The sequence below is a fragment of the Gavia stellata genome, chromosome 18, assembly GCF_030936135.1.
Source record: "Gavia stellata isolate bGavSte3 chromosome 18, bGavSte3.hap2, whole genome shotgun sequence".
Lineage (NCBI taxonomy): Eukaryota > Metazoa > Chordata > Aves > Gaviiformes > Gaviidae > Gavia > Gavia stellata.
This window is the reverse complement of record NC_082611.1, coordinates 17,583,754-17,611,550: the sequence shown is the minus strand read 5'-3', so window position 1 is coordinate 17,611,550 and position 27,797 is coordinate 17,583,754. Positions and strand designations below refer to the sequence as shown.

Genomic DNA, 27,797 nt, shown 5'->3' with positions numbered 1-27,797 from the left:
ATGGCTTGTTCCACCAACTTGTGATACAACCCTTCCCAGCTCCAACCAAATGTTCAGAGCAGCCTGAGCCTGCAGCTTCAAAAATTCATTCAGTTGCGTAACACTGGATACATATTTTGAGCATACTCCGTGCTCAATAATTTTGATGCTTTGGCCAACCCCTCAGCTGAAATCAGCGGAGAGCAACAAGGCAAGCGGACAGAAGGCAGGTCAGTCTCTGTTCCTCCATTTTCTTTGCTCCATAGAGTAAACATCTTGAATTCAGTTGCCTTAGAAATCAACATTAAGCTCTTGTCCAGCCTAGCAGGCTGCTTAGTCTCATCAGCCTTGCTGCTTCTGCCGACAGGTGCACAAACACTAACAGAAAGGTTGCTTATTGTTTTGGGGTTGGGTTTTTTGGTAGTGTTTTAATCATGACTTTTGTTGCAAACATCAATCAATTACTTGCAGGAGCACTGGAGCCACAGCTGTCATACTCCAGGCTTTATGATATATCATGGGAAATTTAATCTTTACTGCTCATAGGCAGGCAGCTGCAAGTGAAGAATGCTTGCAGCAGCTGAGTAGGGAAAGCTTAAACATGTTTTTAAAACATGTTTACACCTCCTCTTCCATTTAAACTTCACATGATACATCCAGCAGGTGCAGCTCAGATACCTGGGGAGCACCCTAAGACCACCTGCTATTGGGTCCTCTGGGGTCTTTTCAGCATAGAGGAAGTGTGAAGAATAAGCACATCTATCATCTCATTCCTGTTAACATTACCGGGGGGAGGCAGGCAAAAATAGATCAGAAAATCCACTCCCAGCTCGCTAAAGCCACAAGTGTTGCTTTGAGCCACCCGAGAGAAACTCGCCAGCCTCAACGGAGCACAGGGCCAGCATCTCAAAGGTTATTCAGTAACAGAATAGTTATTCAAGCAAGTGGCCCACAGGAGATCTGGGGTACACAAGGATCACATTACACTGTGCCACCTACATCAGAATCACAGAATCACTAAGGTTGGAAAAGACCTGTAAGATCATCAAGTCCAACCATCAACCCAACCCCACCATGCCCACTAAACCATGTCCCACAATGCCTTATCCACATGTTCCTCGAACACCTCCAGGGATGGCAACTCCAACACCTCCCTGGGCAGCTTATTGCCATGTTTCACCACTCTCTCAGTAAAGAATTTTTTCCTAATATCCAGCCTGAACCTCCCCTGGCACAACTTGAGGCCATTTCCTCTTGTCCTGTCACTTGTCACTTGGGAGAAGAGACCAACACCCACCTCACCACAACCCCCTTTCAGGGAGTTGGAGAGAGCGATGAGGTCTCCCCTCAGCCTCCTCTTCTCCAGACTGAACAACCCCAGCTCCGTCAGCTGCTCCTTACAAGACTCGTGCTCCAGACCCCTCACCAGCTTCATTGCCCTCCACTGGACACGCTCCAGCGCCTCAATGTCATAGATACATGTCATAGATTTTCAGCTTGTGTGCTAGACCTTTCAGCTTGGCATTTTATTGCACAGCACAGACCCTGTAGTCTACCAGAGTTGACTGAATGGAGTCTCAGGTCCGGCCTCCAGGCCCCAACTCCTGGGAGCCAAATAGCAAGACAATATTCCCTCTCATGGGCCACACTCTTCACATGAATAAAATATAAGAGCAAAAGCTATAATACATGCCAAAGATACATCTCCTCTGAATCCAGTCAAATTCCTGCACTGTGGGGTTACAGCCACCAAAAATATATTAACAGCTAATAAGCAGCAGAGACAAAAGACTACTCCATAGAGAACTGGTTTCTCATCTGCACATAATCTAAATTCAGCATAACTGAGGACAGCTTGAGTTGGCAATTAGCTGTAAGCAATCTTTCCGTTCCCACAGTACTGGGCTGTTCCCCCATTCTAATTTAGAGCAGCACTTATGCTGCTCTATTCTGGCTCGATGAAATTTGAGCTTGAATCGGCATATCCAAGCCTGGTCCTTAGTCAAAACCAGTGGTAACTGCCTGTGGCAGTTGTGCATGACTAGCAAGTGTAAATGCTGCCACTCACGTTTATCTTCTGGATCTTGGTGCTCTTCTGGGCTGAAGACTCATCTGCTGGCATTAGACAAGCATATAGGGCCAAGCCATCCTCTCGCCAGGCCTGCTGCAGCCCTACCACCTGAAATGGAGCTCTGGGTCCATCTTTTGTTTTCACAGGCGGCACCTGTAAATCCATTGGAACATAATTTCAGTTCTAGACGGCAGTATTTAGAGACTGAAAATAACCCTTTATCTTGCTCTGTTGCTTTTGAGTAGAGCCCCTTAATGTACAATAATCCAGGGAGCACTCTTGCTTGATTAGTGGATTAGCTGTGGTTTAGCCAGTAGAAAAATCAATAAAGACAAAATTAAATAGGAATAACATGTAGGTTTTAATAAGTCATAGGATTTATTTTCTCAGTGAGGACTTGCAAGCTCTGACTTCCACCAATTTCACTATGTGAAAGCAAGACTTGCATTAGTTCCCTCGTCTAGTAAGAAATGAGAACAGAGTCCCTGTCAATGCTGCACTGTGTGTTCTTGTCACAGAGGCACCGTGTGCTGCCTTTATTAATGATAATGAGATCAATCCAATCTCAGTTCTAATATCAATGCTAAGTGATTATGCCATTCTCAAGAGCTAGTGCAGGCTTCCTTAATAAGTCTTTGTCTTCCCTATTAGTGATCACTAATAGCCAAAACCCATCAATCCCTATCCAGTGAATCCACCTTTTAGTTTGAGGTGATTTCTTTTTGATAGATAAAATTGTGTGCATATGCGTAGGAGGCAAACATTCTATTTTCCAATATACATACCTGATCCAAAATAAGCAGGGTAAAAAGCGACTTCTACCAACCCCAAGATGAACACTGCACATCTTTTATCGGCAATATCAGTTTAGTTCCACAGATAGGGTTCCAGTAGGATAGACCACTCATTTGTTCATAAGGCTGCTCAAAGCATGCTGAAACGTGATGCATTTTAGCATACAGAACACACCAGAAACCTTATTACAAGGTAGAAGGGAGACAGGAAAGACACCTGAAACAGCCTGGGAAGGCACTGCAGTGCTGCAAAGCATCCTGAAACCTGGGTGCAGGTGAAGGAGGGCAGAAGGCTATGGGAAAGTCAGACACAGGCAACCAGCAAAGCCATGAGAAAGGAACAGCAGCCATGTGAGGCAGAGATGCCCAAAACAGATCACACACTAGATGAAGAGACAGGCAATTTTGAATTTCAGGACTATAATTCCTTCCCAGGATTCTGGTGAATACAGAAACCACTAAGTCTTGTTCTCATGGTTTATACCATCACCATGATCTCTAGATGGATTAACAGCTCTGCCATTTACTGCATATATAAACCAAAACTATTTACAGTGAGATAAATGCCTTTAGAAATGTTTTCAACACAGCGCCCAAGTGGATTTTCTCCTGTTTTGTAGGTCAGCTGTATCACTCAAAATAGCACTACCAAGTCCTTGACTGCTTTGAACACTGGTTTCATATGGGAAGTTCTGTAGCAGCTCTGTCACTGGGGAATGCTCACATCTGGAGGAGCATGTTCTCAACTGGTAGAAATCCGCATATCTCCAATGAAATCAGTAAAGATATGCTGATTCACACAAGCCGGGAAGCCAGCAAATCAGTGGAATCACATAGATTACGACCAAATGAGAATTTGGTCAAAAAATGCCTCAACCTTTCCACATTTTTAATTAATTAAAGAAATGCAGCCTTTTTCATTGCTATCCAACAGCTATTTGAGAACCTGTGTGAAATAAACTGGTGGATTTTAACCCAGTTTCTATTGGGCGCAAAGTCTATCACAACATTTGACCCTACAGTCTCAGTAGAACGACACTGAGCCCTGGAAGCTGAGATACCTTTTCAGGCTTGGAGAGAGCTGCTACAAGTCAGAGCTTGGGTTTTTTAAACAGGAATAACACAAGGGAAGAAAGCTCACACTGCAGCTGGTCATAAGCTAACTAGTTTCTGAATGGAAGATTCAGACTCTGGGGCTGTTGAAGTGGCCATTTTCATTAGCATTGAACTAACATTAAAGAATGTTAGCAATGTTTTAATGGGAGTGTGAACATCATTAACAATTAATACTGTTTAAGTGATTTAAAAGCCTTGTGCAGGATGTCCACTCAGGGCGAAATCTGCCTTGAGTGCAGGGATTGGTATTGGTAAGCCGATGTCTTTAACCAGGGAAAAGAATGAGGCCAACATGCAGGGTGGGGAGGAAAAATACACATTGCCTGTTTTCCCTAGAGGAAAAGGCTAATATGGGATGAATGGCAAGAGTGAGAAAAAGGTGGTTTCTTTAGAGGAGAAAAATACCTGATCCAAAGGGCAATTAAGATGAAACAGACCACCACTTGTTTACAGCCCTCTCCACTATCAGATAGGAGCTATTATTAATTAGAACAAGCAGTAAGAAATAGGCACCTGTGTCCGTTGGCTTCTTTTGCCAAGGAGAGAGTACAATACTTAGACAGCCCTCTACTTCCAATAGTCGCTTTTGACTACTGCGAGCCTGGCTCAACCATTTTTTACTTTCTCTGCCACATTCTTCATAAAATACAGGCACAACCCATATCCCACTGACTTCAGCAAGACTTTTATTTACTGACTTTCAGGTGAGTTAGAACATAATTTCCCCTTTGTTCAGCCACTGTTTTATAGCTGTTGGAAGAAGGCGATTTCAAGAATGATTATATATTCACCAGAGGGCAAAACACAGCCTTAATCATGCAGAACCTTCTTTTGTGCACTGTCACTGCATGTACTCACCAGAGAGAGAAGCCACGTCACAAGGGCCTGGTAGATGTTGGCTGCTCTCAGCACCACATTAGGCACCTGATCACCGCACTGAGCTGTAGCTACTTGGCCACAACTTGACAGCCAAATGGTCATAAGCAGCACCTCATTTTTCATACTGTGTGGTCTAGGCAATGTGTCAATATCTGGCAAATAAGAGGCTTCCTGTCAAAAACAAGTACGAAAATGTAAGTCATGTGGATTACTGGAACTCTATTCATCATCATGAATGAATTACACTCATTGCCATCACAGGAGGGCAATTAATATCTAGCAGGCATTTATCAAAGAGGAAGCATGAGCCATAAAAGCTAGGTCATTATATCAGTGACACCTTCTGGAGCACTTCAGTTTTTCTTGGAGAGCTGTCACCTGGGTCTTCATTTAGTCAAACACTGCTCAGTGAATGGGAGATTACATGGTCACAACTGGAAATAGTATTATCAAATTTATTCTGTATTCTTTAAGATTCAGTGCTGTTATTTTTTTAAATCAGTGAAATGTCTTCAAAACAAGCCTGATAAAAGCATCAAAACTGTCATTATTTTCTGCTTCATCTAACATATGTCATTCATAGATGATGTTACACTTAAGCGAATTCATTTCCCTTCTTCACTTTAATATTGAAGCTTAATTATTTAGGATGCAAATTCCCTCTGTGTTAAGAGACCTGTTCTTTAAGAAACAACCCCAAGCTTGAACTGTGGGGTTATAGCTTATGGGATCTTTTTTGTTTTTCCAAAGATGCAGTAGCCACAGCTGTAATGATTAGCTGGCTTGCTATTCCTATCTGTATTCAATTTGCTGTCCCTGACATTTCTTTTGTAAATTAGGAAGCTAGTCCCTAAAATCACAAAGATTCCCCAGTACACATAAGAGTATTGCTCCTCAGCAGTTATGATCCTTTAATAAGGACCCTCAGGGCCCCTCCCGAGGCATCCTGAGCGCATATATTCTATAGGCATGGATGCACATTCATTTTGCAAATAGCTGGATCTGTTTATGGGGTTAACTTTTCCAAGCTACTTGTCACAGCATCAGCTGAGGGCTATGCTTCCCCACTGTGGAGTCAGCAAAGTGCAACATGACTGCATTTCCTGGACATGTCAACGCAATCAGCCAACAGACTAAACTGCTAATTAAGGCGAGCAGAATTAATCTGAAATAACCTACCGTAGTGTGAGACTAGCAAGCACCCCCTTTGTGAGCTGAGGAACACCATAGGAACACAATGGGAACAGGAGGGTGTTGAGGAGCGGCTAAGCAGTTATGTTTTCAGTTGCTCCAGGTAGCCCTTAATGAGGATGTCTGCCCATGCATTTACACTGAATTAACCTTAATTTGATTTATCTGAATTTACTTTGGAAGCAAAGTAAGCCAAATCCAATTAAAGCCACTTTAAATCTGAATTAAAATGTCCACAAAGGTGTTTAATGACTAACCCACTTGACAAGTTAATGTAGCTTGACTTTTGTGCCTGTCCTCAAAATAGACAATTGCTTGGAACAGTTTTCAAAAATATATACTAATAAAAAGCCCCAAGCAGATCTATTGCATCATCCAGTGTTTTGGTGCCGAAATACCTGCTGCAGACACAGCACTGTCTACAAGTACCAAATAAAAATTGCAATTAGTAATAAAGGAAAAGTAGTCATGCAAAAGTTTCTGATGCTGCAGATCTGCGTTACGAATATTACTGTAGTCCTGGGGAGCTCCCAGAATTTATCAGGGCTTTGACCCTACCCTTGTAATTCTCCAAGGAAGAGGCCTTAAAAGAAACCTGGAGACTTTCAGGAAAAGATGACCTTCTTCTATATCCTGCGTTGGAGAAATGATTCTTTCTTCCTCTTTCAACAACCGTTTGGGGATCAATGACAGGAGGTAACTCAAGAGCTAAAGATGAAACCAGTATCTACTAATGTTTCAGCAGGAAATTTCCAACTCTTCCAAATTTGCTTGGCCCAGCAGCATGGGAGGGCTCAATAGGTTTTCTGACCAAGATCAGCTAAGAATTTTACTTATTAAAGTTCTTTCTGAGAATGAGTGAGGTTTTGATCAATGTTGGTCCTTCTGTCTCCTCCCTCTGCCATCCTCCTTACTCCAACAAGAATCTAGGCATAGAAGAATTTAATTAATTTCAGAAATATTAAGGCTAATGAACAAAAAAGGAGCTAATCCTATTTAATTCTGGGCAAGAATTGCTGAAGTAAGATACATTCAGGGCTTTCTTAGTACACCTACCCACAGCACTGCCCAATTTACCCTAGTCTACCTATGAAGAGAGTTCAATTTGCCTACGTGTTACACTGGCTTTTATTTGTGACAGTATTAGATTACAAAAAGACTAAAATTACTCAAATGCTGGGCTATGTTTGGTTGCTCTGGCTAGAATTGTACTGCCAATCACAGACAGGCTTGCAGCTGATTGTAGTCAAGTGTCAACAATTACCATAGAACAAGTAAGATAAAATTTCCTATTCCCAAAGTGCTTGCTATTTTATTTTGCAATTATAGTTTACAACATTGCAACTTACAGCCCTTCAAGCTCCATTTTCCAACCACCCCTCCACTCCCAGCTCCAGCCATCTTTCTCCCCTCTAACACAACAATGGTGCAAGTAGAAGCAGTAACCACATTAAGCAGCCAAGGAACAACCACCCCCCAAATCCATACCAAAAAAGAAATGAGGAAAAAGGATTTGCAAGACAACTTAAGGATACCTATATAGTCTAGCCTTCAGCTACAGCGGTGTTGAAGTTACACATGCAGAGGCATAGCCCCAAAGGGAGCTACTACTCATAAAAAAACCCCTCTAATGTGAAGGCATCCATACAGGCAATCATTTAAAAAGTGGCATTTTACCTCCATATTATAGATTTTTTTTAAAAAAACACAGCTGTTTACGATCACAGCAAGCCAAAGCTTAGCAGATACAAGTTTGTCAGCCAAGATTAACATCATTTTGTTTCTAATAAAATAGCTCTAATTGGTTAAATGAAGCTTTTGTTGATGCTTTTTTAAAAGACTAGTTGGCATTGCTTTTACTACGTCTGCATACTAGATTGGACAAACAGCTCCGTCGCCCTAAAACTGGGAAACATTTTCATAACTGTTAGTGGCTGGAACGACTGAGTAGCAGCTCAGGAGCCAAGAGGGCCAGGTGACAACTTTGCTGATGGTTTCCAGCTAGGTACAAGGCTGACAGCAAGTGAAAGCAGCTGATAGCAAGTGTAAGCAGTTGCTATCAACTGCTGTTTGGGAACCACACTACATTACACATTTGGAAAATTCATTTCATCACATAGACCCAAGAAAGCAGTTAGTATTTCCCAGCAGAATCAGCTCGCCCAGTCTGAGGGTTTCTCACAGTAGAAGGATAGGTCAGGAAGAAGCCAATTTTTGTTTGTGGGGGTTTTTTTGTTGTTTTTTTTTTACACATATAGTCTCTCTTTTGCAGGTAAACAAAACTTCTGTATTTCCCTTCCAGCACCTTTTCCAATACTAACTAAACTGATGCTAACACTGAAGCAAGGTATCACCTTCAATCAAAAAACCACTCTCTGCTACGTTGAGCAGATTCTACAACAGCCAGAACTAAATCAAAACACCCACTGCATGTAAAATGAAGATAAGTTATACTCACACAGTCTCCTCCTTCTTTACTGGAGGGGGTGAGGGGGAAGGGGAGGAATAGGAAGAGTTTTACTCTCATTGGCTGGAGGCTTAATCAAAATAATTGTTTTCAGCCATGTCTAAATTTATCCTTCTATGTCATGTGCACCCTAGCTTGGATCACAGCTTTAAGAGGCAATCCCTGAAGAATGGCAAGTTACCGACTGCAGAAATCTTGTGCCAAATGATGCATCTGCTGTACATTTGTAAATGTGAGCTGATTTCTAGGTACTTTAGCAGCTCTAGCTAATTTCTCTAATGAAAATTCTACACTTTCATGCTGAAATAGCTCTAGCATTGTATGTTCATGGTTCATTATAGACAGACCTCACGGAACAAAACTCAAGCATGTTGATTATGTGGTTATACATCTATTTTTCCATGCAGTCGTGTTGCTAATGTAGGAGAGGAGATAGTTAGGACACATTTAACAATTCTGTCCATCTAAGGCAAAGCAGATAACGTTCTTTCATGGCTTCTAAAAATTCTTGCATTAGATGAAGACATATTGGAAATGTCACGTGTTTATTCATTTTCATTCTGTGGGGAAGGAAAAATTATGACAATGCCATCTGTTAGGTTATTTGAAATTCCTCGTTCAATAGTGGAATAGACCCTGAAACCATTCAAAGAACTGCTTTATCATTGCAAAGTGGGAGCAATGGGTAAGAATGAGGGAAGTATCTGCATTTCCTGCATGCAACTGGCAGAACATACTGTAATTGGGAAGGCAACATTTCGTAACAAAAAGGAGAGTACGATTGATGTTAATGGTCTGAATGGTCTTTCTGTTAATGCATTTTTGTACTAGATTCACTCACTATAGCACCAATGGCTTTCTGAGTATCAAACATGCTGAGGTTATGGATCTGAAAAATATGATGGTGGCAAGATGTTATTGAAATTTTCTGATCTGAAGGGAGCTTCAGATTGCTAAAATGGAGGAGTTATGATCCTCCAAAGCAGATAACTCTGCCAAAGTAAGATTGCAGGAATTCAAAGAGCTGCGTAATGGAAGCATTATTTGCTATGAACTCTGTAGTTCTCCAGTTCAGTTAGGACATTACATATCCTGTGAGCTTAAGTTAAAAAAAAAAAAAAAGAAAATTTTTTTGCTGAAAGTTATCTTCTTATTCTGGACAGTTATTCTTAGGCTTGGGTACGAAGAATATAACCTCTCCTGACTCAGAAGAAACCACTTTTCCATCTCTGGCAGCATGAGTGTGCTAAAGCTAGACAGCATCTCTGCTGGAGCATAAAGAGGGCAAGTGTCAAAGAGAAACGTCAGCTCGTCACCAGAAATTACTGAATATAGGAGTGCAGTTCAGACGTGATGCACAGAGAGGAGCTGAGCTCTGCTCAGCATAGGAACCGAGGACAGCAAAATTCACTTTGTATACCATTTCATGTTGCTGCCAGCTGAGCATGGTCAATTCCAAGTGCAATTTAAAGTAGCTTTACGGCCACCACAACACTGGCAGACAGTTAATGACAGCTAGGATCAGTTACATTTCTGGCTTCTGGTTCTACAAAAATCCCTCTTCATCCTATCCATAATCCCTCTCAGCACAAATGAAGACAACAAAGAGATGTGATGTAGCGTGAATTACACTGTTCTATGCCGCTTCTGCTTTAGCCTGCATTAAGGGAATTCTCAACTGCTTCACTAGAGTTAACGGCTCATCTGTGCTATCAAAGATACACATAACCCCTCTTCCATGGGAGTCAAGGATCTGGCCCATAGGATGTGTCAGCAGAGAGACACTGTGTGATCACTCAGGATCACACAGGCAGAAAGTATTTTTGGCCCAAAATTCAACGTACGTTTATTCTGCTATCGGCAGTGGAGAACTCCACAGCATCAAACATTTTCTCCTGAATAAGAAGAATCTTGTACCCTAGAGCGTGCTCCCTGTCCTAACCTGCTCCCTTCTGCCTGTCCTGCCAGTACTCCTGATGTGAGTACACAGCACTGCCCCTGCCACGCTGTCGCTCTTGTATACGCTAGTGTGTCTTACTGCGATCTCTTGCTTTGTCCTGGCCTCGGCCAGGAACATTATTACTATTAGAGTCCTACGCGACCAGCTAATGTTCTTTTTTGGACAATATCTTCCTAGTCAGTCAGAGTTCACTAGACCAGAATACTATGAATGAAACAAGAATATCTATCAGTCAGCACTGATAGGCAAGTACAGTTAAAGCAACGATGGCTTCCTTGATAGAATTGCTCTTTATTAGGACACAGAATGTTCTAATTAGTATTTAAAGCCAGCTGGGAGCACATGTCAAATACCAGCCTAGCTTTAAGATGACTAAGGACCAATTCCAAAGTAATTCTAATGTTCATTAGAACACAGAACGTTTGCATGGTTGCAAAGTATGTTAACAAACCAAAAATGTTTGAAAATGGGTATTTGCACGTGAATATGTTCAAGAAAAAGTCTGTAAATTGAGGCCATTTAGCAACAAGTCTGAGTGCAGCTAAAAACATTCAAATAACTGGCACAAGTAACCGGTAACAAGCAGCTTCTTTATTTGTTAGAAGTGGGAACAATTTCTTCTTTATTTGTTAGGAGTGGGAAATTTTTCTGACAAAGGCTCAGCTCCTCATGTAAACAAAGGACTGCTCTGAAAATTGCACTAAAATTCAAATCAAAGTAACACTGAATCCTGTTTGGTTTTGTTTGCTTTCTGAGACATAATAATTAAAAATGAGAAGTGCCTTTTCCATGATTGGTGTTTACACTACAGTAACACTTAGGCTTAGAGGGATTCATAGCCTCATTGTGCTGGTGTTCTGAGCACACGTAACAAAAAGTTCCTCCTCTAATGAGTTTATACTCTTGGTTAAGGAGAAGCAGCTGAAATAAGTAAAAGAAGTTTAATTACTTACACATCTCATGTGAGCACAAAACTGGGAATCAGGAACTTGTGACTCAGTCCTGGCTCTGGAATGGAGTATTTCTCTGTGAAATTGTAAAGTGAGGATAATATTTCCTTATCCTAGTCCCTGTCTAGCTGGATTAATTACCCAGCTGTAAAACACTCTGAAGAGGAACAGTGTAAGATTATCAAGCAACTTCCGATACTAATCTCTGTTCCTTTTCTTGACATTCCTGAAACAGTATCATGTCCTCCAAAACCTGAAGAGTAGTATCTTCCATAACATTGTTCTTCAAATGATTTCAAACTGCCTCACAAATAAAATGTGCCATCCATGATTTCCAGACCCACAGCAGGGAAGGGAATTGTACACAGTCACTTTGAAATCCTGTGATAGAGCACGGCATTAGTTCTCAGCCATCTGAAAACTAGGCTGGTATTTGGCACATGCTCCTAGCTGGCTTTAAATACTGTTGAAATTACTCTAGTTTGATACTCCAGGAGATTCACCATATACTTATCAACCTGGGTAAAGCCTTATTTTTTCTAGTCTTTAACCTATTTATCTTTTCATGTATTTCCCCTGATACTCTATGGAAATCCCCCACGAAAAAAAAGAAGAGGGGTAGGGGGGTGCAAACTATGCTCAGCTGCCTTATCAGGAAGTTTTACCAGTGCTCAAGTGGCTTGCTTTTCAAACTATCAGCTTCCAGTTTAGGAATGGATTGTGTCCAGTTGTCGTACAGGCTCTGTGATCTTGTGCCCAGCTGCAAAATACCATGCAGATAACCCTTCAGGCCTATGAATTCTCCAAGGCAGTAAGTATGGGGGTTTTGTGATTCTGAGAACTGCTAAGTGCTTACAATGTCCACTGAAGCTTGTGGGAAGTCCAGGTGCTTGGCACAGAGCTAGACAGAGCTCTATGTTTTTAAAATAAAAATAACTGCATGATACTTCCACTCCATAATCTCAGATAAAGCCTTGAATTCCAATCCCTGCCACTAAGAATAATGCTTCCATAATTATTATTTGTGTAATAATGTGTTTACAAGTTGTGACCAAGCTTATCCCCCGGTGTGTTAAGATTTAGAACTGCAGTCCAACCTAAGTCAATGCTAAACAAGAAGGCATGAGAAAAACTAGGAATACAGTTTAAATTATGCAGCTTTTTTAACAGTAGCGTGGCTGTGTCAGACAAGCCTGTACAGCCCCTTTGAAAAACAGAGGGACAGATTCAGCCTCCTTTCATCTACAAATAGCATCACTGATCAGAGCCCTGAGGTAAGGCCAGGAGTTGTGAATGCTGTTCTGATTCCAAGAAAGAGATGCATGGCAGAAAGTATTTTACTATATAATTAAAGGTGACTGGCACTTGTTCATACGCATTGCAAACTTACGGTAGCTATTCCTTCTGACAACAAATGCAGGACCTGGTAAAGAGCAAGACCTGCGGAGACAAAAGGTTCAGAAATGGTTTTCTGCCCTCCTGCCCTCTTCTACATGAGAAATAGAATTTAGCCCTTGGACATTTTACATTATTGTCTTCTCTTCAAGTTTAATCTGAACCATCCAGCTCATGTGAATGGAGGAGTATTTAGGACCTCTACTGGCAGCAAGTTCATGCATGTAATTCTGGAAATGCTATTCTTTTTACTTATATTAACCTTTCCCTTAAGCAACAGCAACGAATGTTCCCATCTGTCAAGACCATGCATAAGTATATTCAAGAATAAGCATAAACTCATTTTAATCACTTCCAAGATATGCCAAGGAATATAAAGGATTAAATATTTCACATTTTCCTGGGGCCATTTCAAACTCCAATCAGAGAAACAGCACTGAAAGCCGTCATTTCTTTGTGAAGACCTGACTGTTCAATTTGTTCCATAGCTGGAAAGTGTAATGGACAAAGGTGGGAGCCCCTGTGAAACCATCAGACTGGGTCTCCACGCAGAAGTTTAAATGCAAGGTTCTCTACAGCTTTTTGGTGGTCCTGTTGCATTCAGTATGGACGGGGAGTTTCCTGGTTCTGAGCATATATGCAGCAATTTGGCTGAGAAACCTATTGAAGCAGACAACAGGTTATTAAAGCAGGATTTGTACGTCATTTTTTAACTGCTCTGGTCGTGTGAGCAGAACTACTGAGAAGAGTCATCAGTCTGTAAAGTTCCTGACTTGCTTTAATCTGTGCCCTAAGAGTGCCAAAACACATGCTTCCATAACATCTCTTACTCAGAGAACATGGAGAGCAAGCAAGCAGACTCTGCCTGTGTAAAGGAAGTTGTTTATAACAGAGACATTTAAGGCCTAGATTCCTTGCTTTGCCTATTAAGGCAAATCCTTAGGATAGATCTGTGCCATCCTGGGCCATGGCAGAGGCAGGAGCTGCCTCAGCTCCTCTGCTTTGCTGACTACAGCCAAGGAGACCATAAACCAGCTAAACTCAACCTAAGCATAAAGTACTGTGCCAGCAAATCCCCCCTCATTTTCTTTCACTGGTACCAAGTGGGAAGATGAAGAGGAGGCCAGAAACACAGGCTCTGTGCCAGCTAACACAGCCTATGCTAGAAAAACATTTTCTTGGGAACTTCCATGCTATTCTGAATCCTGTGTGCTGGACTGGTGGTACAAACAGGAATCTTGGCCTTCTGTTTTTGCATGCTAAATTTAACATCTCTAATTGCCTTAGTTTATTTTTAAGCCTTTCTTGAGTTGAGGCAGCAGGTTCATTAAGTACACAAGATTTTAATCTTGTTTCAGGAACTCATTAAACACCTCACTGTAAGAAAAGGGAGGAATTCAGGGGCCATCTGCTGGCTGTTTGGCACATGACTGCTGGCCACAACCCCGCAGAGTCAGTCCAAGAGCGAGCAGACCTAGCGTGAAGCACAAGCCAAATTCAGCTCTGATGCCAGAAAAAGATTTAGTGTAGGAAATCTTTTGCAATTTTTTCAATTAATTTTTTTTAACTGTAGTAAAATAATAGGTGCAAATGCGGCGGTTGCTTTGGTTCAGTGTAAACGAAAACGTTTGGTCACAGGGTGATTTACACTTAGAAGATCAGTTTTAGAGTAATCCAGATATAGAAAAATTCAGCTACTGTGTCACAAGATCATTATAACTGAAAGAAGATTTAACCGTTTTCCTCGACTTCTCCAAATATGTATATTGCACCACCTTGTCGGAGATAAATTGACATTTCTGTATAGAACTACCACAAAACCTATTCCTTTCCTAACTGGTGGATCAGGCCCTTGTACATTCTTTCCACTGGGACATGAATTTCACTTTCTTACAGTTCTTTTCCTTTATGCATTTTCCACACAGCAATAAAAATGGGGAATTTTTAAATACTGCTTAGGACATCACCTAAGTGTATTCATGTAAGCAGTTCTACAATGGAGCTGGTGAGACGCCCAGGTAGTATGGTCCAGCTGGTAAACTGTTAGGTCAGGATCCTGGGACCCACAGTCAATGTCCTTGAACAACCCTTTGTACTCAGGTAAGACGTAAGAAAACGGCAGTTTGCAATGGTGATGTCAGCATTACTGCCTTAAAAAGATCAAGACACCCATACAACAGTAATGGAAATCACAGACACCTGTTTTAGTAAGACAGGTAAAGAATCAAAAGCATTTCACCAACAACTGTGCAGATCAAAGCACCTACTACATAAAAAGAAACATATGGGACCAGTAATTGAACTAAAAATATTTCTACAAGTTTTGGAAATCAACCTCTACTTTCAGTCATACTGTGCTAATCCAGGGTAGCTGTCACAGTAACTGAACATACAATGCTTCAGCACTACTCTTGATGGTAAGTACGACGCAGGAATTTTGTCAGGGATTTTTCCTATAGAATTTATATCAGATCAAAGTGACAATAAGGCAATAAAAGGGCAAGGAAGATTTTGACCATAGTATATTGTTAATTTTAGCTTTGCAGCAATGCAAGCAGAAAATCTTTTGGTTGAGAATTTTACCTGACATCAGTAAGCTGAGTCAACGGTATAATAATTAAAAAAACCCTACCAATCTTGACAGAATAGAGTCTATGTTTACACGATGGAGAAGAAAGTATGCGCATAATATATTTGTTAAGCTAGAATGACTCGGTTGCATGCCTGAATGTTTTTGTTTTGTAAGCCAGCTGTAAGGCTAAGCTGCAATAAGATGATGAGTGTGGTGATATAATTACTAATACAAGGTTAGCCAAAGTGATTGTGTAGCCAAGAAAAATTAGATGCCTCAGTATGAGTCACATTGTTCATTTTCCAAACAGTTGGGCTGTACAAGGTAGATAAAACAGTGTTTATAAGGTACTGGTAACAAGGTGGTTCCTAATAGCTTTCAAACTACATTATCTTGTTCTGCCATATCGTGATAAAGCAATAAAGGTAAAGCAAGAAGCAAGCTGAAGCCCTGTTGAAAACACCTATTTTGTCCCAATAATAAAAGAGCTTAATAAAAGCTAAATGCTATTTACTGTTTCAAATTAATTCCATAGCTGGATGTAAAGTATTGGGGCCATGAACACCACCCCCTGAAGTGGTTTAGCTGCCTGTGTTTAAGGCCATTTCCAACACAAGCTCAGTCGTGTAACTTCAGACAAGACTGCTGTGAAAAGAGCTGTGGGAAGCCTCTGCTGGGCCCTTCCCCCTTTGCTTGGGAGCTGCATTTAAGCTGAGACGCTTGCCCTTGGTCCCTGACCGAGCTTACACTGCAGCTATACCTCTGCCTGGCTACGTACCTTGTTCACTTGAACCCTACCCTTAACTGATTTGACTTTGTAGCTTGATCTCAGACCTGCTTCATCACCACAGACTCCCTGGGTGATCACTGGGCTGCTGGCTGAGCCTGTGTACTGTCACTGGACCCAGTCCTGTCCCTGCCTTGAATTTCTGGCCTTCATCTTGGACCTACCGCATTACCACAGACTTGCCAACTGGTTACCTTCACTGGACCTGCTCTGCTTTTCTTGTCCAGGTACTGTGGGACTGCACTCCTTGCTGGTGAGGTCTCTGCCCCTACCTGCCTTGCTGTCACCTGCAGCTCCCCACTTGTCTTCCCTTTCAGAGTAACCTGCTTGTGCTGCTCCCTGGCATAAAATTCAGATATGAGCCCGGCAAAAATAACAACTATTACCTGGATCCCATCTAATGGGATTGTAATACGGAAATCAACATTAGTAATAAGTTACTCTATCGTAATATGCAAGATGAATGAAATGACACATCAAACCCATTTCATTTTACATCCTCCATTTAACTGTTTTACATACTATGCAGCATTCCTTCTGTCTCTCTTGCCAATAACACTTACTCTGATCAAATACTGAAACAAACCCTATGCATATTGCTCTAAACTATTAACTGAGCCTGACCTTACAGCATGGATCACATCACCACTCTGCTGGCTTTCAGCAGAACTGTAGATGCTTGAATCAGTTCTGAATTAGATCCAAAGGTTAAAATGTGGTTAAGGGGCCCATTTTCAGAAGACGTCAACTCATGCCAGTCTTAAGTTTCACTGAACGTTTGGGTGGTGGAGGGGAGCAGAAAAAAAAAAATCAGGTTCTTCCATGCATTTTTGAAATTAAGAGGTGGGCCAGATTGCAAAAATGTTCAGATACCTAAAGACGCAGACTTGACAGGCAGAATTCTTAGAATGAACCCACTGGTTTCCAGGGGAACTTGTTACTTGCATGTCTTGAAAATACCACTGGGTATCAGCCACTTCTTTAGATGCTGAAGTACCTCTCAAAGTTAGTTTTTAGTCTCCTAAGTTACCTGCACTGTTTTGAAAGTGGTGTTCTCAAACTTGATTCTCATTTGTATTAGTGCTTCCCACAGAGTGAAGCTGAGTACAGAGTTTGACTGAACTAGGTTAAGAAAAAAAGACAGCAGCATTAAATCTGAATTTCACTGCTTTTAAATTTTAGACAAGAACTCTAATGTAATCCTAATGCAGCTTTTTAAATTTCCTTTGCATTTCTTTCCCAGCACCTCAGCTACAGTAATTGCAGAGTTTCTAAACTTTCCCTCTGATTATTATTCAATTCAATTATTTATGTACATTATAAATGGTCAGAGGAATTCTGGAAGCTATGACAAGTGTTCCAGATCTGCACATCTATCATTGCCAAAACAAAGGACTTAAAAAACAAATTTGAAAGTGTGCTACTCTGTCAAACACTGGCTTGTTCTTTGAATAGACGTGTTTATATATAGATATTTTCACTGAGAGACACAGTTGCCAAATTACAGCTTCTTTAGTTTTAAATGTCAAAACATTCAAGTTTTTCTGTCTTCCTATGTGCAAAGGAAAAAAAGAAAGAAAAGAAAAACCTGTTCTAATTCAAAGAAAAAATCCTGCCATCAAGACGAATTTCAAGTAATCTTATAGATGACTTGTATTTGATAGATGATGCTGATACATTTTTCATTCTTAATTTTAATAATGAATATTTCTGAAGAAGAACTAAGAGCAAAGTTGCCCACAAAACACAGTTATTAAGGGTTGTGCTGATTTTGTTTCTACCAACAGTGCCTTGTCAGTTCAGGCAGGTTTCCCTCAAGCAGGTCATCAGTTCAGGTACCTGTTTCTACAGGCATCAGAAGCTGATTAAATCCTGGGCTGGTTAGCTTATGCCAATGTCCATGCTGCTGTGACTAGCTGGTGGTAACACCCTTAGAGCTATTACAGGCGTATTTACACTGTGATCCAGTTACAGCAACACTCCAGTGTAGATACACCCTGAGCCATACTTGAGAGAAACCACTTTACCAAGCCATTATCTTCATTTTATTGGCTTCAGCACAGCAAACATGGGAAATGACCAAGATACAGAACAGTTCAGCAACCACCTGGTGCATTGTCAGGAGTGAGTTAGCAAGGTTCAACAGTATTTCTGACAAGCAAGTAAGTGCCTACATCTTAATAAGGGCTAACTGGAATTCAGTGGTACCTCACAGCAGACTGAGAAAGGAGCTAGTCTGAAGACTAGATTCACAACCTTTGCAGCCTTCAGAACAGAGTTCTGTGCAGTGCACTGTCCTTGTTAGAGCAGGCTGACAGAGGGAAATTCAGCTGTCAGTTTGTTAGTCCTGTATTTCTCATCAGTTATTAATCCAATGTCAAAAAAAAATGAGCTTTTAATCTGCAGAAATACACTAGTCAGTTGCTTACAAAAGAAACAAATCTGAGTTGTCCATCCCACAAGTTAGGGCTCTAAGGTCTTTCAACTTTTGTACTGACAGAAGAGCTTTGTTATTGCTATTAGCTCAAATAAATCATTATGGTGAACTCATGGACAAATTCTGGAGTTTCTCTCATCTCCTCTTACCTTCTCAGCTGGCCTTTTGTTCAGTGAAATCAGTACAAGGATGAATTAGGACTACATATACAAGTCTTCTCAGGAGGAAAAACAGCCCTGTCCTCTGAGCCATATTTTAGGTTCTGGGAAAAATCAGGATAATTTCATACTCCCTTAATCAGGACATCAGCCAAAAGCAAAAACTATTACTAAAACTACAATCCTCAAAACCTACCCACAAAACTGAAATATAAAGCTGCCAGGGGCAGGCAACCAGACACGACTCAGTATAGGCTTTGCTTTAGAAGTATGACAGTACAAATATTTCACTTTTTCTAAAAGGTTTTGAAAAATCATGCGTGAAACTCTGGCTCCCATGAAGTAGAGGACACTGAGCCCACTGTGTTCAGCAGGCCAGGACTCCTGCCATACCCTGTGTTAAGCCTGGTGGGCAGCTGTAAGGGGAGCACTCCCCATACAGGAAAGGTGAGAAAAATATTACTAGCATGAGAGAAGAGCTGTAGGAGCACTCATCTCATCAGGTAACAGTGCTCCATAACAAACAGATTTTAAATAATGCAATGAAACTTACTTTTTGCTTCTAGGATCACACTTGCATTTGGCCAGGAAGCCATTCTGAAAGGGACAGTCCTACACTGAACTACTAACCATGTGGAACAAAATGGGGGTTTTCTCTGCCATAGGCTGCTTTCCAGTAACTGACTGCTGAGGCTGCAATCTCTCCAGCTGCTCCTGGAATCTGTGTCTCCTGTGTCTCTCTTTCATCTGTTCCTCCTTTTGGGATAGCTCTCTCTTACTTTCTTCTGTCCTGAAAAATACACAGATTCTTCTTCGCTTTAACTTTTCACTTGGGAGAAAAAGCACTCTTGTTAATCTGTTTGCATTTCTTTTTTCTTGTTTTTATACCACACACTTGAGGGTGAATCGTGACGTGAAAGGCTAAAATAGATTTAGAAAGCGCTTATGGTGTTTGTGGGGGAACACAAGAACTTGTCATTGGATGAAATCATCTCTAAAAAAAAAGAAAAGGAGCAGACCTCAAACCTCTGACAAGTGGTGACAATCTATTTGGAGACCGGAACTCCATTAAGCAGAGATGTGTTTGTGATGTTTCACTCCCCATCTCCACACCAAAATTCTCAGTCTAACTCCATTTCCTTTCCTATCTGCTATGATACAGTGGCAAGCTTCCCCTGAACCAAGGCCTTCCATCTTTCTATATTTTGATGCCTGCATAAAGATTTCATCTGTCATTTCCATGGCAAATGGTAAGTTCAATTTCTTCTGAATTCTTCAAGCCCCAGGTGCCCCAACAATAATTAGAATAGCAAGAAAACTAAAATTTGTTAAAATCATTCTGAGATATTACTCAGCAACAATAAATAACCCAGATTCTTGCCACGCCATGGTCTGCCATCTACGTGGCAAGCATGGTCTGCCATCTATGTGGCAAGCTAGAAGGTAGACAAAATGGAGTTTTATAGAACTGATGGAAGCAATGAGCTTTAATGTCAGGAATCCCATAGAGAAAAAAACCTGCAACCAACCATCCGCCATTTAAACCAAGTACACAGTCACTGAAGTGTCTAAGTGGCAGGGTAGGCAACTGTTTGACACTGAAAAAGTAATAGTCTCTGGAGCAGGCAGATTCTAATTCTTTCAAGGGCTCATATGTCAAAGTCAAAATGTTAAATTTCACTCTGAAAATAGCAGGCAGAATATAACCTTTGAAAAGTCACTATGATGGAGCTCTCCCAAATAGCTGGGCAGGTGCATAAGGCAACGACCTGATTTCACTTTAAAATTAGACCTTATGCAGAATACACTACATTAAACTAAGCCCAAGGAGGCAGAGGTCCAAATAACTCTACTGTTTCCTCTATTAATACCATTTTTATTTTTTTTAAAGCTTTCCAAGATATTCCTGTGGTATAACCTGTTCCTCATGGGTATACTTTGTCCTTCTAAGCTCTTGCCCTTTTCTTGATGTCAGAGTCAGAATTGCTTTGTTTGGGAAAAAAGTTACAAGGGGACACATGATCATCTTCCAGTTTGTAAAAGGATTTTTATGCTGAGAAATGGAAAAACCATTTTCCATACCTCCTGGAAACACAACAAGAAATAATAAGCTTAAACTGGAGCTAGAATAATTTAAAATAGATTTAAGAAAAAGCTTTACAATTGTAAGGATAATTAAGCAGCAAAATGTACTACCTGGGGAGTCAAGGAATCCTCACCATTGAGGATTTCAAGACCAAGTTATATAAAGATCTACCCGGAAAGGATCAGATTTTACCTCACTCTACATTGATACGAGGAGACAGACCCTTCCAGACGTATCTTCTATGATGCTATGCTTAGTAAATCTCAGTACTGTTTTCCATAAAGGAGATCAATACCATGTTATCCTCCTCTTACATAGAATAAAAACTAAAGAAAATGGCTAAATTTACTATGTCAGAAGTGCCATAGCATGTCTAATCCCAAGCCAGTTCTCTGATCTACTAAGTCTGGCTGCCTCTAAACCTTTAAGCAATAGTAGCCAGGCTTGGCTGTCTTTCTGGGTAACAAAACCAGACACATCCTTTTGCTCCAGTTTACAGCCCGGATAAGTAATGTTCTTTAATCTTAGACAATCAGATAAGCCATAATCAAAACCACTCATGGCTTTTCTTGTGTGATACCTTGGCAATTCTGTTGTAGCTAGAAGAGACTCCGGAGCATTTCCTGAATGTTGAACCTTCTCAGTTTCCATTTTGTTTTCTTTTTCTACGCCAGCTCCATTGCCCCCGTGGCTTGACAAGGGGGTATTTCTTTTCTCTGGTTTCAATTTCATCAGTGTCCTGGGAATCACCCTGTCTGTCTCTTCCCTCACTTTAAAATATTGCTTTTGACTGATTTTAGAGGAACCTATCTCTTCCAGACTTTCTGGATCCTGTTTTATGCCTTCAAGTTTTTCAGCCTGGGTAGATGTTTTATGAAGAAGCTCTGAGTCTTCTTTACGGGCTGTATGGAGTTGTTGCAGTAGCAGGCTTTTCCCTGAGCAATTCCTCCTGCAGAGAAAATAAAAAACTGATTTAATCAAGATAAAGCATTATATGAATAAGTTCAAACTCTGAGGAACTTCTAATGTGAGTGCAGCTCAAAACAAGGACTGGGCATCTACACAAATAATAGCAGTACCAGCACACAGGTAATATATAAAACGCTACAGTGACAGAACGTGAAACTGATCTTACTGACAATTTACTTACCTCTTCTGCATTTCAGGCACAACAAACACCTACTAGAAGAGCCCTGAACAAATGTAATGTTGTCATGGAAATCAGAGTCTACAGATCTTTGTCTCCTTTGGATACAGGGGTTGGGATTCAAATACATACAGAAGAAAAGTTCTCCTAATAATTCTTAGGATTTTTGAGTGTTTGACTTCATTTCATCCGTGTCTCCTCCAAGTTAATGAGACTGATGAACTGTCAGCAACCACAATGTTGTGATAGTATTCTGTTGTGACATGTCCTATCATGACATAAGGGGCAGATATGGTTATTCTGTCTTGCAATTCTGTTCAATGATGAGTCTCTCAAATCATCTGCTACAGGAGGACTACCATCAATTTGTAGCTCATCTGGTGATTATGAGCAAATAATATACCTTATTTTAGTGGTAGCTGAAAAGTACATGGACTAAGCAACAGATTGAGTTGGATATCAATGGTGCGGTTAGGTGGTGTGTATGAGTACACAGCATCGTACTGCTGTACTTACCTAAACTAAACCTATGCTTCTCAGAACAAAGGAAAACCAGATGGATAGTATTCTTTCTCCTTAAGGATCTCACTTCTCCCACCATCATATCAACATTTAACATTGATGGCTGGACTACTAAGGAGTATGCCCAAGTGGCAGGAATTTTAGGGGAGCACTATGTATTGGAGAGCAGCTCTATGGTATAGTGCTAGAGATGGCACTGACTACCTGACCACTCCAGGGATAATCCAACAGCGTATTTTCTAGGCTAAGTGCCTGGAGATCAATACAACTAACCCTCCAAAGGCCCTGATATGTAAGTACATTGTACTACAGAATATGTGGCCCTGTACTAATTCCATCCAGATAAGAATGAAACTGGCTTTGACCCCTCGTGAATGAGATCAGAATCTTGCCCTGCTGAGACCATGAGGCTTTCTTATTTAGAAACAGAACTGAATAACGTTTGCCAGACATTTCATTTGTGTATGTTCTTTAGCAACATTAAAATGGATCAAAATCCAATCAACTAAGCTCTGCAGTCCATCACTCCAGATTTAGATTGATGCGACATCTGCATTTGCATCAGTGCCAGTGAGAGTTCCCCAAGCATCATCTTGTCCCTGCTTTATGCTGGCTTTGTATTAGAAGTTCTAAATTATATTGAGTGTTAATGCTCCGTTCCTTGTCAAATCATTTATTCTTTCAAACTATTAAAAAAAGAGTAAGAGTAATTGGCTGGCACAACAATATAAGTGTTCTGCTTGTCCTCTGCACTGCTGTAATGTGAACTTACATGCATAAGACTTCTAAATGTAATCCAGAGCATAAATGCAGTAAGATGTTTAAAGCTTGACATATCCACTTCACATTAAACAAAAGTCTAACAACCTATGGGTATGAGTCAAGCCCTGAGTTTAGCAACAGGAAAAGGCTGGCATCTGTGCATATTGAAGAATTTACAGTTTAGGATTCCATCCATGACACTCTCTCCCCTTTCCCCGCCTTCCTCTCCCCCCAGTTAAGGAGAATTGAGAGCACCCCTGCCCACACAATGTATTCAATATTCTCTCTAAATCAACATCCATTCTAGCCTATTTTATTATTTCTAAAAATAAAGGTTTGTCTGAGTCAACTCCCTACAACATTTCCAAAGTTTGGTTCTGAGTCATTTAAAAAACAGTTCTCATGTCACTCAAACATGTCTGGAGAAAGAGTCAGGTTTCCCAGCCACCCAGGTCCACTCTCTATTTGTCTTTTGAGCTGTTTCCATGCAGCTGTACAGGAGCAAGGTGCTGTACTGCCACAAGGATCAACAACTATTTTCTAGCTTTGGTATCTTTACCATGCAAGAGAAAAGAGTGATCTCCTGGGGCCAGATTGAAGCACTTTCATTATTGGGCTTTTTTGCTGTGAAGACCAGGAATGGAGATGTTTCAGTACACGAGTTCTCACTCTAATTGCCATTAGGGCAATTCTTTTAGTTTCAGAAAAAATAAACATTGTATTGTTTGAACTAGGGTCCTGGAAAAGACTCTTACATTCGTCTTTCTTCTTGGTCCTTAATTGTCATAGCCTCTTCTTCACTGGAGCTGTCGCTTGCACTATGAAACAAATTAGAGTTAGTTAACTCTGTTCCAACTGGGTGTTGGCTTTTTGTCATTTCTAGGATGCAAATTTAGAACTATTATGAAAAAGGGAGCGATACCCTCAGTGTTATGGATAGTTCTTCACACTATTATTCTAGCAAAAAAATAAATTCAAGCAACTACATCAATATGTGTTAGCTGTTTCTTCTGGTGACTGTTTTCTTCGACCCCTTGCTGCAGCAAATGTGCATCCTGAGAAGGGAGCAAACAGCTACCTCAGACACCGTTAGCTCTCGGGGAAAGGACATGTTTACCAGAATCTCTTGCAGATTGAGAAGAATTTGGCCTCCCATAACTGACTATATAAGGCCCTCTTATCACACAGGAGACAGAAATCAGCACCTACAGTTGCTTGCCAGGAATGTAGTCAAGGATGTCCATTTTGTACACAGTGCTGTCAGACAGCTGCAAGCATTGCTTTGTAGTCACTGCCCATTCCTTTATAGATGGAAACTTTCTAAATGTTATTTCCCTGGGTGATTTGCATGTCCTTTCTGTGCTGCCTGCACCCCCACACATTTAATTCTTCTGAGACAAGTTATTCTCTCCTGAGAATATGCCTGTGCTCTGACAGGGGCTATGCCTTCCTACTAAGGTCACAGAGGTGTGGAAGAAGAGAACATTTTTAAAGTAATATTTCATGAGTGTGAGATGTAGAAAGAAGGTTTCAATTTCCTACTTTTTATTGTTAGTGAGAAGTAAGTAACAAAGCCAGAATTTACCTTTGTTTCTCATCAGGGAACGTTACTGACTTCTGTGGTTTAGCATCTCTTAAATCGATGTACACAGTTACAGGCTCTGGCAGGCACTGTAATCTCATCATGTCCATCCTTAGAGAACTTCGTGAAGCTGATAGGAAGGCAACATCCCTAAGTACAGAAAACACTGTTCAGCACGTCCTCCGCCTTATCCAGACGAGAAGTCCTGCAGGGTGTGGATTATGATCAAAATTGGATTGTGAAAGGAGCTTTGTGCTTGGCTATTGTACAGATTCAGACTCTGCTTCCGCCTACTATCCACCACGCTACAAAGCTGAACTCAAAGATTCAGCTTCCCCTGAGGAATACAGATCACAGGCAGCATGATGAGGGATATTTAGTTCTTAAAGGCTGACAATGTCAAACTGTTCTGTAGAACGAAGGCAAGCAGTTATCATACCAAAGAGCTTACAAGTTTCAAGAACCCAGTGTCAATCTATAAAGACAGGTCCCTTTTTCCTCCCTGCCTCCTTCAGCAATTCTATTTTATACTTCAGAGCATACAAACTGTGAATCGTCTTCAAGGCTCTCCCTGCTCTGGAAAAGTATCCTCACTGCACCTTCCCCTTTACAGGCTTGTTCCACTATTGTTTCCTCTGTGCTGCCACCATTGATGTTGTTCCATCCGAACAGTCTGGAAACCCACTTCCCTCACACAGAACCCTCCAAGATGCACTGACATCTCCAGTGATACCTACAAAAAAAAATCATCCTGTATACTTTAGCTAAATTGAGGTACCAGTGAGAGAAACTGATACCCTAGATGACAAAAAATGTGGCCATGATAATTTGCTTCACCTTGTTTTCCTGTCTTTCCCATTTGTCTCAAGTGGTTGGTAAGGTCTAGGCAAATGTGGTGGTTGATGGAGAATGCTAAGGTGGCAGGATACTGCCTGTTTATCATCAAACGTACATGAATGACCGAGTCTTAGTTTTTCCCTTTAACATCCCTGTAGCATATTCCAACCACGATATCAGCTTTCTGCAGAGGCTACAGAGAAAAGCACCTATAGAACATGAGTTTCCAAGTATCCCTACTGCCAGTCATAATTCCCTAGTGTATATGACAGAAAAGGACCTACTTCTTATTCTCTTGCTGTTCTCGAAAGGAGGAAAGCTTGCCTGATGGCCACCCGCAGTGTGGAGACAGTGTCCTGGACTGCCTGGCACACAGCTCTTCTAGCTTTTCCATGAGCTGATTTTCAGACCTACTCCTGAAGGTATCTATGGAAGAGCAACAAAAAGAATCACCAGTTGTGGTCTTCTGCCATGGTGTCACCCAACATACCCTTTCCCATTTTCACGTTGTCCCTTTTCCTACAGCCTGTCAGAAGGGGAAGGATAAAGATACTATTGTCATCTGGCTCTCACTCACTCCAAACCTTCATCCATCTTGTCCAATTGAGTCTTAGGCCACGACAGGCCATAAAGCACTGGTTTCAAGCTACAAAAGCAAGATGAAAACTTGAGGGAAGCTAATTAAAAATATGTTTTACAAAGGCGTTTAAAAACCACTATGATTTCAGCATTCAAGATGATGCTGCAGGGAATGACTTAAACACAGGAACCTGAGTTTTATTTATCTTTATACACTTTCAGCAAAGTTGGTATTAATTTAGCAGTGTTACCATGATCTGCTGAGGAGAAAGAACCTTCTGCATGAGTGTTATCTTTCTGCTGCTCCAGCTCCTCAAGAATCTTGTCTAGATCCCATTTCTCAATATTCTGAAAGAAGACAGTTGAACTGTGATGGAAAATTCACTCCCAAGAGACTGCTACAAAATAAAAGTTCCTTTGACTCACATTCTTTGTAGTAACTCCATCAGATTCTTCTGGCACATATAAATACACAAATGGCATGGAAGGTCACCCTACTTATCTCCAGTACTATGCCACTGTCACTTGGCAGTAGATGAACCAGTGTGTCACTCTGGACACAGTTGCTTCAGCATGAGCCTCAACAACTGGCACGACTAACAAAAGGATATTTGCTGTTTGAACACTGCTTGCCTCACATCATTGCCAAGGCTCTGCACATCTAGCATAGGCAAGTGCAGTATAATTACTAAGAGAAGCCAGTGAAGGATTAACCAATATTCACTCAAATATAACAAAGGTGGAGTGCCTTCTCCTTCCCCACTTAAAACTGCAAAGTCTAGAAGATGTTTCTAGAATGGATTGAACTTAAAAGGAGAAACATAAGCCCATCCTAAATATCCACCTGAGCCTTCTCGCCATAAGCTGGGACCTAACTCATGTTGTGTCCTCCACGTGGCTCAGTCTTCCACATGCATTCACATGGTGGAGTCTCTTTCCAACCGCAAGTACTCCCCTTCATCCCTCAAACCCACTAACAGTACCAGATCCCCACATTTTTTATTTCCCTCTGTCCATGCCTCCAAGTACCCTTCCTCACGCTTTCACCATCTTCAAAAGATGATGCCCCTAACTATACTGCCAGCTTGCTTTTACAGCACTTCCTTGTGGAACTGCTGTAATGAAATGAACGTGTTTAGTGTATCTCTTTGGACAGTGCATCTATCCAGCTGCTTCATCCTCTTCCGCTGAGGCTTTTTCTCCTAGAATCATGAACCCTTTTGATATAGGCTACAGAAAACCACTGGAGATAGTAAAAAAGATTAAAAGAAGGCTTGATACAAGACCAAGCATATGTATGTTGATCCTGAATAATGCCGAGAACTTCTTACTGCCACTAAGACAGAAGGACTTTTGGCTTTTCAGTTCTTTGAGATGATGCCCACAACCTTTTCCTCCCCCTCCAACTTCCAACCAGGGCACATTCCCATTCCTCTAGGTCCAGTCAGCATCAGCTGTGATCTCACAGCTGCTTATCCCACACTGAAGATAAGATCATCAGTTTCATTGCTATGAATCACACGTGC

General features: G+C 41.1%; 1 protein-coding gene across 1 annotated transcript in view; it reads right to left on the bottom strand.

Annotated features, from left to right (window-relative positions):
* DNAAF8 (dynein axonemal assembly factor 8) overlaps positions 1 to 27,797 on the bottom strand; it is a 94,091-nt gene that overhangs the window by 59,947 nt on the left and 6,347 nt on the right. Inside the window, 8 exon segments of the mRNA XM_059826640.1 lie at positions 2,048 to 2,203; positions 4,819 to 5,010; positions 19,387 to 19,546; positions 21,423 to 21,788; positions 24,023 to 24,091; positions 24,859 to 25,005; positions 25,977 to 26,118; positions 26,523 to 26,619. Coding sequence (XP_059682623.1) covers positions 2,048 to 2,203; positions 4,819 to 5,010; positions 19,387 to 19,546; positions 21,423 to 21,788; positions 24,023 to 24,091; positions 24,859 to 25,005; positions 25,977 to 26,118; positions 26,523 to 26,619 — 1,329 coding nt within the window.